At 33.5% G+C, this 20,255-nt stretch overlaps 2 protein-coding genes across 3 annotated transcripts in view; one reads left to right on the top strand and one right to left on the bottom strand.

Moving 5' to 3' along the window:
• The first annotated feature begins 2,002 nt into the window (after nt 1–2,002).
• Nucleotides 2,003–7,682, top strand: LOC128669363 (cytochrome P450 CYP12A2-like). 2 transcript variants are annotated; one of them, XM_053744133.2, is made up of 10 exons: nt 2,003–2,373; nt 3,054–3,184; nt 4,228–4,361; nt 4,620–4,738; nt 4,807–4,923; nt 5,001–5,279; nt 5,366–5,519; nt 5,600–5,812; nt 6,011–6,182; nt 6,567–7,682. In XM_053744133.2, exons 1-10 carry the CDS (start codon nt 2,309–2,311, stop codon nt 6,716–6,718), a joined length of 1,536 nt encoding a protein of 511 aa, XP_053600108.1. In that variant the 5' UTR covers nt 2,003–2,308; the 3' UTR covers nt 6,719–7,682. The 2 variants fall into 2 exon arrangements, with proteins under 2 accessions (XP_053600108.1, XP_053600111.1); XM_053744136.2 differs by lacking the exon at nt 5,001–5,279 and having other exon boundaries at nt 2,177–2,373.
• Nucleotides 7,683–18,337: 10,655 nt separating this feature from the next.
• LOC128669547 (uncharacterized protein) overlaps nt 18,338–20,255 on the bottom strand; it is a 29,392-nt gene continuing 27,474 nt past the window's right edge. Inside the window, exon 7 of the mRNA XM_053744451.1 lies at nt 18,338–20,185. Within this exon, the coding sequence (XP_053600426.1) occupies nt 20,099–20,185 (87 nt within the window). The 3' untranslated portion in view covers nt 18,338–20,098. The remainder of the gene's footprint in view (nt 20,186–20,255) is intronic.

The following is a 20,255-nucleotide window of genomic DNA, read 5'->3' as shown; positions in this document are numbered from 1 at the left end:
AGTTCAGCAAACTTTTCCGCAATAGTGTGAAGCATTATAAAACAACATTATAAATAAATATAAAAGAAATAAATAAATACGTTAGGACAAATCACACAGATTGAGATTATAAAGAAACAATATTGATTGTATTAACACGTATCATATTCTATCCATATTTCATACACAAAAAAATGCCTAACCTAAACCTAATATTTTAGGCATAAGACATTCTGTCAGTCGAGTCAGTCTTTGCTGAAAACGTACTCTCGCTCATAACGACTCCATTAGCATAATGGTCGCTAACTGCGCGAGTTTGAAGCGGCCGAGTGCAGCTAGTTCTGGGCAGATAAAGCACCAAGTTTGTGCCCCATTACAATGAGATGTCGTGAGCCACACAGCAATACTGTGGGAACTTCAACCAGCTCCGCAATCGTATCTACTGTGTGATGTAACATCACTTTACGAACTTTACATTTTGTAATACCTACATAATAAGTTTTAGTTTGTAGAAACACGTCGCTTGGCTTAGACATAGGTCAGCGACGATATAATGGAAAGATATGGTAACCAAATACACACTCAGACATCAAAATAAGTTGCAGCTGCCTATTTCACGCCTCCGACTCCACTCAACTAGCCCCCTAGTAATGTCTATAAAAATCTATAATCAACTCCCAAACGCCGTTAGAGAAATAGAAAATATCAAAACGTTTTTACAAAAAGTTAAGGAAATCTTGATTAATAAATGTTATTACACAATTAATGAATATTTAGAAGATAAATTTACACAATAAAAATTAATTCAAATAATTAAAATACTTACTTGAGGATGAACTTTTGACATTAATTTTATTAATATTATTATTATTATTGACTTATCAAAAATGTATGACTGATAATAGATTATGCCTAAAGATGAAACATGAAGTAATTTATACTTATCAAAAATGATTAAATTTAATAGATAAAATTTATTCATGTTAATAATGTCACTTTACACTGACAAAGGTTCTCTAACATCGACAAATGTGGCCCTTCTCCCATTGCAGCGCCCGTCAGGGTCCTTAATTGCTACTATTTTTATAATGAAGACCTGTATTTGACATTAAGGAAGCAATAAACAATTTGAATTTGAATTTGAATGCACGACTCGATCATAGTGGAAAGAAATTGGCTATGAGTTTTTCCACTGTTCTCAAGAAGTTGGTCATCGACCATAGTTCACATAATAATCAAAAGTAACAATTAAATTTATTAATTACTTTCTCATTTAACATTTAATCAAGTTATTAAATAATTATTCTTCTTGTACACAAGTAAAATAATTACTACATTGTAAACAGCAAATTATGTATATTTTAATGTACCTATATGTTTTGTCCAAAACGGAAAATTATATTACTGTAGTAAGAGTTCTTATGGGTACAGAAATTCATGAACTTCGTAAAGGAAAAATATCTTAATTATTCCACAAAAACGTAAAAAATTGCCTCAATAAAGCATCAGACAAATATAGATATAAAATCAAAGAGGTAAATTATTGTCAAAACTGTATCTAGTTATCTTTGTTTAAGCTCTACGCCAATAGAAATAGAGTCCAATATAGACTACTGATCGAGATAACAGTGGCTCTGAATCACGTAAAGACGATACTAGCCGGAAACGTCAAGGTTACCTCTATTTATGAATGCCAATGTTGTGGCGAATATTGGAGCAATATTATTGGCCAAGAGTTGGTGATGGCGTCCATACGTTAGCAAATGCTTGAGTTTATTTCGGTTCAAACAGTTTATTTGTTCACAGCATACCATTACAACGTAAATGTGTATAGAAAAGGGTGTTCAAAATTATTGGAAAAAGGTGGTTTGTGGTGTTGGTGGATAGACGTGAGTTCAATTTGTGAACGCGGCAGGCATAACTCCGCCACAACAAAAAACCGACACCAAACGAATCTTGTACAAACTTGTGGGCCAACACACGGCCAACATTCCAATTTATACCAAACACTCGTTAATGTGTTGTGTGAGGCCCAGCGCGTAGTTTACATACCTAACTCAACTCAGTGTAGTTTTTTGATACTCAACGTGAACTGTTTTATCGGGACATGACTATTATTGTGCTAAAGTCAGTGCATCGAGTGCAGTTCTAGAAGCAAGAGTGGTTGAGATAGATGCAGTCTCAAAATATTTGTTTATTCATAAGAATTATAGATACTTTTTGACAGTTTCGACGTATGATATAAATAATTATGATAGCACGTTGATAGCAATATCTTGTTTGTATATTTGAGTTAGATTTCGCTAAAATTGTATAGTTGTTGTCAACGATGCAAACCCGCAAGTTGTGTTCTGTGTTGCCGGCAAGTTACAGGAGCAATGTTGTGTTTCTAAGGTACACTGACTTGACTTTAGGTTGTTTCCTTGACTTTGAACTAGCATTGGGTATTATAGATTTTGATATAGGTACGATACATATCAAAACACCTAGTCACCTATTGTTTTGTTGTTATTATCTTAGTTTTGGCATGAAACTTGTTAAATGTAATTAATAAGTTTACATTTTATTTTCAAACATTTAGTTAACGTTTAAAACTGAATAATATTTTATATAATTTTAATTTAGTTATGTGTAGATATACCCAGACTGTTTTCGGCCATGGTGACTGTCTATGCTCCTCTGATTAAGGCGTCGATGTTGTGCCATGTAATGTCTAACATACCCTCTCTGCATTATATATTCTAGAGCAGAAATGTTATGTGAATGTGACCTAACCAAAAAGGTTTTAGGAGAAAATTATGTAAAAGTTAATTTAATTATCTTATAAAATATATAATGAATTTTGTCAACTACCTTTTATTTTTGATGAAAGAATTGACAGATTGTAAAAATAAATGAAAGGATTTTTTCCAGGTATTTTATTCGAAAAACAAGTAACAGTAGGATGAACCGATATATTCGAAATGTGAGCGATAAAGACAGATGTATTCACTGTAGGGACTATTTGTCATCTGTCACAGAGGTCAAGCTATGTTTTACAGACTATAATGATAATCTTTTTATCTATGATTTAGGAATGTGGCAGTGAACGCAGCCACGGTGAATGAAGAGCAAGATGTGAAGGTGGAAGGAAGGCCATGGCAGGAGGTACCTGGCCCTAAGTCTCTGCCCTTAATCGGACAGTTATATCATTTTTTACCTGGAGGTTACACATTTATTTCCATCTAAATTATTCATTTACGAAATTTTAATGAATTAATTTCACTTCAGCTTTTCTGAAAGAGTTGTTATTTTATATTTTTACTAGCTTTTGCTCACAACTTCGTATGTGAGTAAAAATTCGTTTCCCGTGGGAATTTCAAAAATCCCTTCTTAATGCTCCCTTACACTGTACTAAGAACTTATACACCAAATTTCAGCTTTTTACGCCCAGTAATTAGCAGCATAGCATTAATAATTAGTCTATCAAAATTGTTCATTTGTCATTCAAAATTAAATAATAGGTAACATTTCAGCGAATAATATCAATGTCAAGTTGCGATATCCATGACAAGATAATATTGAAAAACAAATTCATTAAACAAGATAACACCATACAAAGAAATTTATAAATTTTGACTTATTGTACTTAATGATTATAATGAGATTATAAGTACAATATTGGAATTGGATTATGATACTTAGAAGCGGTGGTGGTCCAGTGGTTAAGATGCTCGAATGAGAACAGAAGATTTCTGTGACCTGATTCTCATGCAATCGAAGTTAGAAAATAGTACATCGATTGAGATTACGTGTTAATTAACATGAGTTTGTACATCAATCCGACTCATGTATACTTAGTAGCTGTCATCTACACTCATTCTCGATGAAATAAAAAATCTTTATCTATTCTAATCGTCTTCCCGGTTTCTTCTCCAGCCATTAAGCGTGGGAACCCAGGGTTCGCTTTCCTACTTTTTCTTCTCCGCTTTGCACGGTCATCAGCATCCCTAGTTGTCGGACCATTGGCACGCATATCATCCTTGAGGACGGATGGAGAAGGCGATGGGAAATACTTGTCTTCTAAATGATGATGGGAAATACTTGTAATCTGATTATTATAATAGATAAGAAAACATAGAAGTTCAATAGTAAATTGACGTTTCATAATCTATAGACGTAAACAAATTGAATCAAATGTATGTTTTACGCTGTCTGTGCTAGTAGGTATAATGTTCAAAATATAATTTATGTCTTACAATATTACAGGTTTATTTTATAAAACTACAAATCAAGAGTTTACAAGAAAAGCTTTGGAATTGTATGGACCAATAGTGAGATTAAATGGAATGCCAGGAATGCCTCCTATGATTATGTTGTTCGATCCGCAATGTGCCGAGCAAGTGAGTCTTTTATAAATATGTTTGTGCATCATTTCATATGACTGACTCGTATAAATTAATACTACCTTTTGTAAAAGATACGTCTCTTCTACCACAAAGTAATGCGTTTGATATTGCGTATTAATTCAATATAATTTATAAGAAAACTAATAAAAACGTATTGGCTGTCTTTATAATCTCTTTAGTACATGGCGGATTCTTAATATGGTTTAAAGTAAAGAGTAACTAAAAATTATGACAAACTTTATATACTAACAGGTCCTTCGTGGAGAAAATTGGTTACCGCATCGACCAGGTTTTCAATCACTTGAGTATTTTAGACATTACTATAAAAATAACAATACAATAACCAATGAACCAACCGGACTCGTGACAGAGTAAGCCATATACTTTTTTAAATAAGTAAATATTGCCGACATTTCATGAACTTAAAAAAATATTTCAGCCACGGTGAACCTTGGAAACAATTCAGATCTACTGTCAACCCAATATTATTACAACCTAAAACTATAAAATTATATACCTCAGCTCTTGAAGAAGTTGCTAATGATATGATTCAAAGGTATTATGAATTTATTATTAGTCCTTATTGAATTACGTATATTGATGAAATAACATATGATATTTTTTAATTCTCAGAATGAAATCAATTAGAGGAGAAGATAATATGTTGAAATCGAATTTTGACTTAGAAATGAATCTATGGGCGTTGGAATCTATCGGAGTAGTTGCTCTCGGCGGTCGACTGAATTGCTTTGATCCCAACCTTCCAGAAGATTCTCCTGCAAGGCAGCTCATAAGAATTGTACACGATATTTTTGAGGTAGCAGAACAGTTAGATTTCAAGCCAAGTTTATGGAGATTTATTGCAACGCCTACGTACAAAAAAGCCATGCACATTTACTCTGAACAAGAAAGGTTGTTAAAAAAAAATTAGATGTCTGATAGCTACCGTGACTGAATTGTAAACAGATTTTCACAAATAAAAAATATTATGATTTCAGATTGACGAAACACTTTTTAGATAAAGCTAAAGAGGATCTTAAAAACAAGAAAAAAACTGATGATGAGAAAGGTGTATTGGAAAAACTTTTAGATATAGATGAAAAAGTAGCGCACATTATGGCTTCCGACATGCTGTTCGCCGGTGTCGATACGGTTTGTCTTGATGCAGTTACCATATTATTGTGCAGAATATCTTATAATCACGTCGTTAATTCAATAATTATTTATTTCAGACCGCAAACACTATAATGTATAATCTTTACCTTCTGGCGGTGAATCCAAAAAAGCAAGAAAAGCTACGTGAGGAAGTCATGTCACAGAACGACAAGAAGCCATATCTTAAAGCTTGTATCAAAGAATCCTTAAGACTTTTGCCCGTCGTTTCGGGAAATATGCGAATGTCTTCTAAAGAATATAATCTCCGAGGATATAAAATACCCAAAGGAGTAAGTTCGATATTGTGTTATGGAATTTTAAATAATTAACGATAATATTATTTTGAAACATATAAGGTCAGGGCTAAGTTAAATCTAAAAAAATATCGATTTCCATCATAACCTGACCGGGATTCGAACCTGAATCCTCCAGTGTGGTAGTCGGGCATGATTGTCGTAATAATAAAAAAATAACATATTTTGTTACAGACGCATATAACCTTCATACACCAAGACATGGCTCAACTGGAGGAACACTATATAAAACCCAAAGAATATATCCCTGAAAGGTGGCTCGTCCCGAAAGACGACCCGTTGTATTACGGAAATGCGCACCCGTTTGCATATAGTCCATTCGGCTTCGGAGCTCGTATGTGCATAGGTAATTATTACATTCATATTGATAATATTTACATAATAGTGGATTGACGTAAGACATAACAGTTATCAAGTTTTTCCATCGTCTTGATAAATAAAACGTCACAAAGTGGTGTATATACAATTACCGTAGGTGTCACGTCGTTATCCCTATGGGGACAAACCGGAAACTGAATAAGTGAAAATGTTAAGTGTTATGAAGTAATATCTTTTTCTACTTAATAAATTTCAATACGAAATACCTATTTAATAATTTAGGCTTAAAGAACCAAGCGATAAATCCTCATTAAAAAACTACTGTTGTTTTTCAAATAATTTTGTGCTGAACAAGACGAAGATATATTGCAAAGCCTGCTTTGTTCTAAAATCCTGTTATTGATTGTTCTAGGACGTCGCATTGCCGAGCTGGAAGTCCAAACATTTCTAGCAAAACTTATACAAAACTTCAAAGTGGAGTGGGTCGGTCCTCCACTCAATGTTAAACAGACGTCACTGAATTATGCAGCGCCTCCATATAATTTTGTTTTGAAGGATGTATAATCAATCACACATTATGTATATGTTAAGCAGCAATAGGAAAATTAATCAATACATATAATGAAATTGTAGAAAGGCCAAATTTGTACATTGGATATTTTTTAAAAATTCTTCATGGAATATACTTAGTTACTGATATAGATGACGAAAATATAGTTTTGGAAATTTATGTTTGCCTGTCTGTCTGAACGCGCATCACACGAAATCTACTGGATAGATTTGCTTGAAATTTGGTATGTAGGTACCATATATACCGGGTTAACATCTTAGATACATTTCATCCCGGTAAATGATCAGGTTCCCGTAGTATAATTGAAAAACTAATTATGAATCAAAAATGCCTCAGAATCTCGGGTTAACATATTCAACTATATAGATGAATTGAAATTTATTATATATTTAAATTTAGAAAACCTATCTTATGAAGGGCAGTCGCACGACGTATAATGCGCATGTATGTATATACATGGCGCATGTATGTATATAACCGGCCAAAAGTAGGGTTCCGTAGTTTACTACAACAACCAAACAAGTTCGAGTCATACTCACTGACCGAGAATTTTGTATCATGCTACCAGAAGGGTTAGTGCAGGTTTGCATTTCACTTCACACCATCGTTTGAAGTGAGACGCAGCGACAACCACACTGCAATATGATTTATTCGCAGCGTCTCACTTCGAATCGATTCGATGGTGAGAAGTGTTGTCTCTCAGTTGTTAGAAGTTTTGTAGTAGAATGCGGTTGGTTGACTGTTGTACAACTTGTAAGTGGAACGTCACATATATGTACTGAATAGGCGAAATTGGACAAACTGTAAAGTGTGTTTTCTGTAACCACACATGGAACTGTCAGTGAACACTTAGAAATAATTATCTGGATTTATAAGTAATTATGAAAAATTGATTTTGTAAATAATATAAAGCTTTTATCTTGTTAAATAAGATTAAAATATTATTTGGTCTTTTTATTTTGTTGTTGGTTGTAAAAAATATATTCTCTTCATTCTATCGAGAATACCTATTAGTGACAGTATTGAAGATATTTTAACAGCACCACGGATTAAAAAAAACGTACATACAAACTTTTGATTATTATTTAATTACCTTTGTAGGCAGGTATCGTATAGAGTATGTACCATTCGAAAAAAAGTACGATTCTCAATTTGGGTGATTAACGCCATCGACTACGTCTCGGGTTTAAAATGCCACCCTCTTTAAAATCCGTTTTAGAGTTTATGACATTTATAGTTTAGTACATTGTTCATCCATGCACTTTCTTGCCTCGATGAACAATGTACTCTTTTCTGTTGACGCAAAACATTCTGTTCAAAATTTAATAAAAAAAAATTATTACCATTCATATTATTCATCAGTTCTCCGTTCCATCGATATAGAAAATTGTGTATTAAAACTTTGGAAGTAACAAAATATTATTGGCAATACTTCTACATAGCGGCGTTAAGTACTTGACTAATAATCAAAGCATTCAATGTTTGATGAACGCTATGGAATTCACTGAAATATTTTAAGCAACATTGTATCTTCTAACTTTTAACCTTGAACTTTGTTGCTGAATGAATTTGTTCAATCCTATGCTCGGTTTTGAGGTGAAAGAAGGAACTCAAATGATTTTAAAACTCAGTCTGTACACAATTTCTCATTTTTTTACCCGAGCATTGCCGGGGCTGGCGGCTTATAGATAATATGTTTTACTAAAATTTAGAGATAAGTTAGCAGAAATGAGAAACGTAGTATGAAATGCGTAAGCAACAATATGACTCTTCATGGTACCCTTTGAAAGTCCGCCGTTAGCGTCATAAGAGCGTCCAAACTGAGTTCTGAAAAGCTACAGATATAAAATAGTAATATTCTAGAAGTATGACTCAGTTTTTAAAATTATTTTGTACCTATTTTTATATCTACATAAACTAGTTGACAGTATAATGTTTCATAGTAGACTGCGGTCGCGTAACTAATTTTATATTTTAGCTAGAATATGTTTTCTAATTCAGTTTACAATAACTGATGTGAGTTGCTGAAGTGTGAAGTGAAAAAGATATTTTAGCTAAAATCAGTAAATCATTGTTTTGTAATATAAATAAGATTTCACCTGACAACTTTGAAGTTAACTTTGCGTTTTTCTGTGCAAGTTTAAGTTAACGTCAAAGTTGGATGGTGCAACGCACAACCTATATCACTCTCCAGCTTTCAACTATCTCCACGCCAAAAAACACTTCAATCCTATGCACAGTTTTGAGGTGAAAGAAGGACATATTAATATAGAAGTATGTACGTTTAAAGAGAATGCTTCAAAAGAATAAGAACTTGTATAACTTGAATATGTTACTTCTGCACACTTTATTTCTTTCACGACCTAATTACAAAGTATGGTGCCTCTCTTAAGGCGATGTTCGTCTGTTAAATCCGGCACTTTGATGTATATAGCCTCATGCCTTAAGGCTCTTAAACAAAGTGAAGCGCTTGCCCACCGTAATACATTTGAAACATTTAGTTTTTTTCATTATAAAAAATCAACAGTACAGTTTTTAAGTTATATTCTTACCCATTTGTAGACAACAGCTAGAAATTAATTAAATTCTTACTTAATTTCCTTAAGCCCTAATTAACCGTTTGTCTACTGTTTCGCTTCCGCTAACAACATTTAATTACCGTGCTTAGCGTGGTATTATAACGACATAGACCTGTAATTATTTCAATTTTCAACTTTTGTCGCCGGAAAATTAAATAACAAATGCCGATAAACAGAATACAACGTTAGAAATACCTCACTGTCTCTGCTTTAGCAAATAACAATTTTTGGACAATCACATTCTTAATGAAAGTTGGCTACAGACAGGCGGTCGGTCATAAAAAGTCCCAAATTTAAAGTTTGTTTTTGTGTGGACCCCCGGGCATCGGAGTGTTACAGCTCTAACTAAAGGGAAAAAGTTCGAATTGCATACTACTATATTATTATATAATGCATACTACACTACACTTATTATATGCTATATGGGATGAGACTCTTATATATATATATATTATATGTTTTTGCTAATGTTTTATATAAATTGCAAACGACAAAGTATCATCGGATCCTATTCAAACCGTTAAATGTTATAAATCATAAAGTTTGTGTCGAGTTCGACTCGAGTTGAGATAGGCACTTAAACTTAGTTTAATGTAGTATTCTGACTGCCAAGAGATAACTTGGGTGCAACTTAGCGCGCTCCGTATCGCTATCCGTGGCTTCCAACTTAATGCTTTCACGATTTTAGTACTTTGACATTTTCTGCAAAGTTGTATTAAGTAATGAAGTGAACAACATATCATATAATAAACAGTAACATGTCATTTTTATTACCGAAAATAAAATAAAACTATTTTCTCTCCACATGTATCATAGATCAAACACAGGTAACTTTGGATCCATCATACATATGGATAAAAAATAAACAGTATACAGTAGGTAAATTTATTGAAAACTATTTATTTGTGAGAACTGAGGTCTTAGTACGAATTTGCTATTTAATATCGACCATAGAGAGTTTTCAAAACGAGACGCAGTAAATAGAGAAAGAAAGATTGATATCGGTAGTGTATGTTTAGCCAACATGTGCGGCTCCAATTTAAAATGCAAAGTGAAATAGAAAGAAAGAAATTACTTACTCGCGTCGGAAACTGCGCACCGTCAAAGTCGTGTCTGTACTACCACCGACGAGATCCTTCCCACGGTGCGTGGTTGCGAGCTGGTCCGCGTCCATCCGCGATATCGCAGATCGTGTGAACCCACCTTCCATCGAAAACATCGTGAGGAATCCTGCACTCTGTTTGATTATCAATTTGTGTGTGAAATGGAGAAGGCAATGGCAAACCACTCCGTTAATAGTGCCAAGATAGTCGTTGTGTGTGTTTTGTTCCGCGTGACGATCACGACCTTCAATACTACTATGAAAAGTTTTTTCACAAAACTCTTACACAACTACGGCATGTCTTATTAATTTGTATCAAACATTAGTGCAAACAATGTTTTTGTCAATCAGTCCCAAAAGATTTTCAGTCCAATCCTCTTGTGTTAGTAAACGGAGAGGTTTCACGTGATTTAGGGATCTTCATTCAGTTATATTAGATGTACTTATTAATACGTTATCGCTTAGCCTTATCAATAAATCAATATCGACATCACAGATAGGGCGGCTCATTTCTGATTTGTACACTTCTGAAACACAATAAACTAGCGATCTATTCTTGGCCTCAAAGGAAGAAACGATGACTTCAATCGGGCTCCGACGCTCAATAGCTGTGGAAGTATTCGAGAAAACGCTCAAATAAGAGAGAGATACAGTAACACGTCTTTATCAGTAGCCAGGAGATGTTTGACCCCGGGTTATCAACTATATATATTCTAAATTTCATCAAAATCTTATCAGGCTTGATGGCCTTATCAGACAGGCGTGAGCTACTTCAAATGCTATTTATGCATGATGTTTGCAACAATAACATTGATTCACAAGAATTGGTAACTTTATTCTTACAATTTAGAACACCCGTAAAACGCACAAGAAAAAGCAACCTTTTCTATGTTCCTATCTGCCACTGTAGTTACGCAAGTCATTCAACTATTTTTACGCCCTTTAGATAATTATAATAATATATCATCTGTTGACATTTCCTTTCATTCCAAGGCGGCATTTAAAAAACTTATTTCTTCCATCCTACGTAACAGATAATTTCATTAGTCTAATTGATTAGTATAACTATTACACACAAATAATGTGATAGTCATTACATACCCATTACACACATAATGTGAGGCGTCCCTGTTTGTCTATTGTTTTCTTTTCTTTCTGTTCTAAGCTGTTTAAAACTTTTTAATTTACAAAATAAGAATCTGTAATTGGCATTAAGTTTAACCCTGAAAGATAAGACGTAATTTTTTGTTCAAGTGCTGTTGATTCTATAATAAATATTTTTTTTTTTTAATCGGACCAGTGATGCCGCCTTAGGCGTGACAAATAGCCGTTCTTGCATTTATTTCAATGTGGACGGATATTATATTGAGTGATAACGTAAAACTTTTCCGAGTACGTATGTACTTTTATGTAAAACTTTCTGTACTATCTAATAAGTACTTATATTAGGTTTGTCATCGTGGTATTCCTGTCCAGTGGAAAATTACTAGTGTAAAAACCAATTCTGAACACACATAAATGATTACATGAGATAATATGGTAATACACAATGTTAATCAACTCGCAAAGTTGTTTAAATATGTTCAATATCCTTATCCCTACGTAATATAAAAAGAAGTCCCCTGCCACGTCCGTCTATACAGACGGACAGTTCATACGAATGCAATAAACTCAAAAACTACCTAGTGTGGTAACAGTTACAGGTTTTCTCTTTACAACTGCAAAAGTTACAATACAGAAGTTTTAAACACCAAAGTTACCATTATTAGTTGAACAACACGAAACTATCAGAAAAACTTTTTAATGAGCGCTGAACTGATAACAATGTCTTTGTGAAAACAGTTAATAACTCACATTTTCTAAATGAATTTGCCGTACCAAATGGAATGAATGAAGCAAGGGGATACTTGACGGCCCACAATAACAATGTTATCAATTATACATATTACACATAAAACTTGGTAATTTGAGACTTTTCTTCTTAGAGTGAATTGCACCGAACAAGTCGTAAAGTAAACGACAAAGTTGTCCGGTGGTAAATGTAACCTGCGTAGGAAAACGCAAAGTGCATACCTACGCCATCTAAATGACGGCGGGGTCAAAGTTAACGTCAAAGTTGACTGGCGCAACTCACCCTGTCTAATCTGATTAATTTTATATCTAATTATTAGCACTCGATATACTTTAAGTATTTTGTTAATATTTTATTTTTAAAAAACATAAAAATTTTACTAGTAGCCCGCCATATAGGTAAACGTGACCTTCGAAGGCAAACAGGCATGCGACGAATCTGATGGGAAGTGGTCGCCGACACTGCAATCTTTGGATGCTTGCAATACCAGAGGTGTTACATGTGCGTTGCCGACTTTATTATGGAATATGGAGGACCTATGGAGGTCCGATAATTACACTGCCTCTCTCTCCCTTCAAACCGGAATACGACAATGCAAGCACTGCTGTTTGGCGGCAGAAACTTGACCTTGGTACCAAGGTGTAAATCTGAGTTTCATTGCATAGGCGTAATATATTAGGACGTGTTCTATGTAGGTAAACTGTTGTTGTTATAACAAACAAAACACAAAACAAATGCTGAGCTTATTGAAGAAAATAGCATTCTTGTACTGTAACAAATTACTGGCATTACCAGCGAACGAATTAATCCATAGATTTATTTAGCTACTCTTCCGATAACAAAATGGCTCCCGATGTTCGACATATTTTATCGACGGACCGACGATTATCTGTCATTAGTGGTAATAATAAAAATCTATTCTATACTAATGTGGAGCCCACAAACAGTTTGAATAGAAACAACGCGACGCGACGCGCGCTCCGTTCAGCGCGCTCCCCACCACCGCGCGAGTTGTGCCGTGATGCGAATTACGTGTGCAGTATCAATGTTGTACTATAAATATATGTAAATATTGTAAAATAAATCATTCTACTTCCATTCTTCTCATTGGCATTTTATTTCGAGTAGTCTAAGCACACTACAATTGGTGACCCCGACGTGAAACTGTATATGTATAATGTCTGTACATACTGTCTGTAATAAAACTGTAACTGGATATGTATAATGTCTGTACATACATATTTTATGAAAAATAAATAGGAGAGGACTATTTAGGGTCAATAAAAGCTAAAACATTTTTTTTTAGAATTTTTGTCTGTCTGTCTGTCTGTATGTTTGTACGCGCATCACACAAAATCTACTGAACAGATCTGCATGAAATTCAGCACAGAGATAGAATGTGTCCTCGATTAGAATATAAGCTACTTTGTATCCCGAAGTTCTATACCGAAAGAGGAGAAATAGGGAGTAGAAGTTAGTATGAAACTTTTGTTATTTTTGAAGTGAGACACATACAATTTTAGATTTACGTTCATCTTTAGTTTGAAGTTTCAAAAACAAGTTTGTAATTATTTATTGTGTAAGTATTAATTTCGAAAAATTTACTTAAAATTTCTATAAGAAACTTATATGCCCGCAATTTCCTGCTTCGAAATGGCACGGAGAGCCCAAAGGAATGTGTTGTTCATCAGGCAAAGTTGGACTGCCACTGGAATAGTTGTTATGTGGAAAACATCCGCAATCAAAACTAGGCGTACAATAGCGCGTTCCAAATGACGTTTTTTGGAGCCAACTTAATTTCAGAAGGAGCGTTTGTCCTTCACGAGCGTTCACCTTTAAAATTCATATGTAAATAGTTCATTGGTGCTGACTGACGTTCCAAAATTTTCGAAAATATACTTTGTACTTAGACGATTATCAAGACAAGGCAGATTTGAGGCTACTGAGGCAACAAAAAACTGCGCTAAGTTAATTTCAAATCAATAAAGATTAAGTTTGGCAGGATAGGAGACGTCCGCTGAAAAAAATTTTGGAAATTCTTTCCCTAAGGGCGTGAAATAAGGGTTGCAAGATTGTATGTAACTTCTTCAATTTAGAAGTATGCGCCATTAAATTTTAGATTTACATTAATTTTTTTTGATTTATATACATTAAATCCATTGCCGTGGGATTTGCGATAAAAGACTGCCAATATTTTTTTTGAATTTTAATACTATAAAAATAAGTAGATGGCGCAGAGTGTATGTAGGTTTTTTACAGTTCCTGTTATATTTATTGACTCCGAACCCGACACAAAACCGTGAAAGTACGTTTGTTTGTTTGGTAGTTTGTAACTTTTCACACTTTATTTACTTAACAAATCTTGAAATTTCACATATCAGTCGCATGAGTACGAAGAAAGGCAATTTTTTGAAATTTTGCATACATATAGTTTGAAATGTGGAGGACATAGGGTGCGGACATCGGGCGAAGTCGCGGGCAAAAGCTAGTGTGTGTATAAAATCCATACTTCCATATAAATATTACAAATAAAAATATTACAAACGTGTCTGTTACACTTTCACGCCTAAACCGCCGAGTCGAATTTGATGAAATTTAGACTAGTTAAAGAGCCGCGGTCGAACATACGCGGCCGGAACACTTAGTTGTCAATATAAGCACTTCTTGTCTTCCGTCATCTTATTCTAGCTTCACTGCTAACGCTAAAATGAGTTCTTATAATGTTACGCGTGACTTTTAGCTCTGTCTACCTCGTGGTGGTAAAGACATGATGCTTATTATTTATTTATTTGAAGTTTTAAAGGTTATCAAAGTGACCGGAGTTGCCAATTTCAATTAACCAAGCCACATCACAAAATGCTTTTAACTCTCAAATCACCATGGATAGCTAATTACCACCTGATGACATAGGGCGTGTTCCAATAATTTGAAAGTCACTTTCAGTTTAGCAGGTCTTTGTAGGGACTAACAAGTCATAATATTAAATTAAATGCAATAAATATATAAAAAATATGATTATAGGCGCCGATGATGGCCCACTTAATATTTCAGTCATACAGGCCGATTTTGTATTCATTGGCAATATTTTGTTTACATGCTCAGTCCATGATAAGGAACAAGTTTTCGTATTTCGCGAAAAAAAAACTGTTCCATACAAAATCAAATACCTAACTTGAGTGTATGGATCAGCTGTTTTTTTTTGTGTTGCTCAGTCCTACAACTTTTGCATACATTTGAGCTGATATTATGGACTGATGTATATAAAACATTGCCAACGAATACAAAATATACCCTGTATATGTCATTCAGCTAAGGCACAGGTTATATAATACTTCCAGCAAGGTAAATAAAATAATACCATTGACAAAGTGTAAAGTATTTCTTACATTAAACGTTGTAAATATTCAGATCTTAGCATAGTACTTATTTTAATCGTGGTTTACTTACAGACAGCGTAATAAATCTGCCCTCTATGTATTTAACTATAGGGGTCAGGAGGTCAGCCAGAGGATTTAAGTCTAATTTCGTTTAATTAATTAAATTATGTCTCTTCATATACTTTAATTTTGTTGTCATCTAACACAATTAAAATAAATAAATCCATCTCCATACAGACAGAGTGTAGTTCATTAAAACATTTTGTGTAACTTAGGTATTTTATTTTATAACTAAACAAAAACTGACCGAGGGTGTTTGGACGTGAAATGTGGGCTGCAAACCATTTTATTGCTTATCTCTTACGTGCGAAGTGCTGTTTCGATGGATCGCCTTATCGTAATAGTGGTGGAAAATCCTGACTGGACTATATTACTCTGAATGATTCCACACATATACTATATATATATTTTATATACTTTATATAAGATGAATAATGAGAAGCATACTTGAGAAAACTTTACATTTTATAAAAAACTGTTCAATACCTAAAATATTTAAATGTGTGTTTTGTTCATTCTTCTCTTAAGTAATAATTTTAGGTATATACTACATAAATTATGTGTGTTTGTATGGTTTTCATAGTAATAAAAATCTGAAATGGCAAAAATGAATGATCACGCTTTTGATATTCCAGTCTACGCTAAACATCTCTGGTACTTTCAACAAACTTTATTGGTAATTATCATCATGCTATTATCTCAAACATACCCACATAAATTAAACAAATTGTCGCGAAATAAGGCATCACGATTGAAATCAAAAATCGAAAGTTATCTTGGTTCCCTTTTACATAATTGATTGGGCCGTTGAGTTTAAACATGTAGTACACAAACCTATGGCACAACTGATAAAAACTCGATCCTAGTCCCTATTGCAGATTGTCATTTTTTAAACGTTGACAAATATAATCAATAAATAGGCATTTTATATCTTTCGTTATGCGAGCCCGACTAGCATTTGGCCGGTTTTATTTATCATCATCATGAAAATATACTGGTATCGTTATTTCACTAACGCACTGCTGATAGACTTGAGAAAAGTTATTAATTTTGTGTAACTTATTATTAATTGAAGGGATTCAATAACGCTCCATTAAATTTAAAAAATAATAAAGTTTGACTTAAATAATTATTTCCGGCTATATTCGTTTATATCTTATACCGAGTCTTCTTTGCATCTCAATTCGTATTGTTGGAATTATTGTCCACCCGAGAGAGTTTGTGCAATAAGCCTCCTAACTAATATAAATTAATGTAAGCACTGTCATGTCGGGTCATTGCAGAAACAAACGACAGTCGTTTATATAAACTAGCTGGGAGCTCCGTAAATCAAACCCTGTTTAGGGTCAGCAGTAATGAATAAGGATTACTTGCGCTTGGGCAATTAAGGTCTTAGCAGTCTTGGTTTGGTCACAGGCTAAATAATATTTATCGCAGAAGATTCCCAACAGTCATGTTTAGGACAGGACGCTGCCTACAAAATGATAACCAAATTGACATGTAAATAAAAAAAAAATCCAACAGTAATTTAGGCTGTAAAATGGATGGATCTATTACCTAAATCTTAGTAATAGAACCCAATAGTTTTACCCGTAAAAACACCCGTGGTGTATGGTAAAAAGATATATTAATATATTAACGAGAGTCGATATTTCAGAGCATTCGTGCGCCCCATGCAAAGCCAACATGAAGAGGTAGTTTATATAAACAATGGTCTACAATGGTCTCCATAATGGAGGTTTTTATTCCAATTACTTTCTAAGCTTGTATGTAAACATAACTAGCTATGAAAGCATTCTTCAACAAATACAGACTTTCATATTAGATTTCCGCCAGCATATTAGATTGCAGGGTAAAATCGCTCCGCATTGATGTTTAGGCACGTACGGTCCACAAAGGGGAAAAAGGAGAAACGGGATACTAGGTAGTAACAGACGTATTTATCTTGAAAAGATTTTATAAATTTACCTACTATATAACATCTCATGTCATCATAGTAAATTTATAAAATCTATATACTGCTGTGAGCTTCAGCCACAAAATGTGTTTCAGTTCAAATAAATTGTGTTCACTGTATTAGCAAACATATTTCATGTTAACTGTGCAAAATGTAACGCTTCAGGCAAAATTTGATTTTGTTTATTTTTCACGATTGGAATTGGAGCGTTTGAAATTATGCAGTAATGACCCTTTATGACCACCGGCTTCGTAAGTTTATAAACTGTACTGGTATACATATGTATTTACTAAGTTACGAGACCTAAACAAAATTTTATCATGATAAATAATTCACCTTCGTACCTCCAGCTTTCAATAAATTTACTGAATTTTGGAAAAAAATGCGAAAGTTGCCAACCGAACTTTCTGATTGATGGCTTTCCTCGTAACTTATTTGAAAAAGTTTAGGACTTTTGATTTAAGGCTTTCAGCAAACGGAAAATTTATAGATTTTAATTTGAAGAGAAGAAATAATTATTGAACAGTTATATGCTGATTATCTTTATTAATAAACTATGGCCTATATAAGATTGAGATCTAAACAAAAATTAAAGAATGGAAATATTTCTGATTTTTTCATAAAAAAGAATTTTTCTAACATTCACTCATTATCCAACTTGGAAGGAAAAATAAAAATACAGTAAAAGATATCAACATTCAATTTATTATACGTTTACTTAATCAATATTGGAATCTGTTATTAACATATTTTATACTCTTACATATATACAATTATATTGCAACTTCGACATATACAAGTTGGACCGAAAATGATGCGTGGAGAACTATTTGAAAATTCACTCGTTAGAGTTCCAACTAAATAATGTTCTATTTTCAGATAATTAATGTAAATTTTCCCTTTAGGTTTTCTTAAAAGTCTATTTAATATATTGTCTCGGTAACAATATTACTTTTATTTATTTGAGTACATTAAAATTTTTAAGCGTTAACGTATTTTATATACAGCTTTTATACAGTTTTCTATACAAATATATGTTTAAATATTTACAAATACTGTATAATTTTGAATCATGCAAATACCTTTTAAAGTATGTATATCTATTTTGTTTATTATTGAAACGAAAACCGCTATTTTTATTTCACTATGTATTATTTTCGTTGTTTTCAACGTATATGTTAATTAAAACATAAACATACGTATATTTATGTTTTAACAAATAATGAAAAGAATTATACATTTTTCAATTAAGTAATACCAAAAAGTAAAATCATTGTAAAATATTTTTGATCTCATGTATTTCAACTTTTCATGATAAAAATCATTTTTTTTTTAGAATATCGAAATCAAAAAGTATATACTTTTTTATACTTCCAAACTAAACAATCTCAACCTTGAGCTAAGGCTTATCCCTGGAGCCATCTTGAATATTTTGTTTTTCAATATCTTTTTATTTGCATTTTATATAATCTCTTTCGGGATTTTGCCAAACCCATCCATACATTAAAATCCAAGTCGTTCACTTTGCTTTAACTAACGATTTGAAACAAAAGAAGATATCACAGCAGTTAGAAAATGTGAAATAGCTTATTTTTCTATGTTTTTCAACCAGAATCCATAAATAACAAAAAATACAGAGCCAACAAAAACAATATCTGAGATTAATGAAAAACGATACCATCCCTCATTGTCTTACACTTGATCGATTTTCGCCGAAATAAATACACTTATCTAATATTAAACAATAATGTTCATTTTACTCATACCTTAAATACGCCATGGAAGAGTTATGATACAACATTTGTGACCACCCAATGACCAACTCCATATGTCCATAAATCTAATAACTTCATTTAGATGTAGCTTTGCTTGCAAAAATATACTATGCTCATATTGCTCATATTTTGCCAATAACAAATTAATAATTTTAAGAGATTTTGTCTATAATGACGCCATTTCCAGTTCACCCTTTATTGACAATTCAATGTCACGTCTGAAAAAAAAATTAAATGTAATGCCACGTCCTTGTCTAGGTAGCCAACACAGGTAGCCAATTAAATTTACCACGCCCAAACTAACACTTTGAATAAAACTTTGGAAGCGATCACTGAGCCACATATACAATCAAATTATAGCAAAAGACCTGCCTGAACTGTGGTGTTAGTTAAGAGTATCGACTACGTGAAAATATATATGGAAAAATCTATAATTCCCTTGACAGAAGCACTGTTTCCATACACATTTTGGCGCTGTATTCGATTACGTTCCCACAAAATCTCATGCCAACTCTACAGACGAGAGCAAAAGCCACATGATCTTATAAACATTTGACACGGCGTCATAGGGAATGCAGACTGGCGTCAGTGTCACTCTCAGCGTTGCCGAGCAGCAGTGAGGACTCGCACGGCGCTTGCTTGGCGTCAGGCAGTTGGCCGGGTGGCAGTAGTCACAGCTCGATGGCAGCCGCGCCCTTCCACGTCACTCCGGCGCGGAGGAGATGGTATAGTCGAAGCACGCACCATATGCATAGACACTGCAGAGGATATTGTTGTGGTTAATTTTAGATTTATACAGAAACTCCCAAAGGAAGTCCAGCATAAAAA

The sequence above is a fragment of the Plodia interpunctella genome, chromosome 4 (genome assembly GCF_027563975.2).
Source record: "Plodia interpunctella isolate USDA-ARS_2022_Savannah chromosome 4, ilPloInte3.2, whole genome shotgun sequence".
NCBI lineage: Eukaryota > Metazoa > Arthropoda > Insecta > Lepidoptera > Pyralidae > Plodia > Plodia interpunctella.
This window is presented reverse-complemented; position numbering and strand designations above follow the sequence as displayed.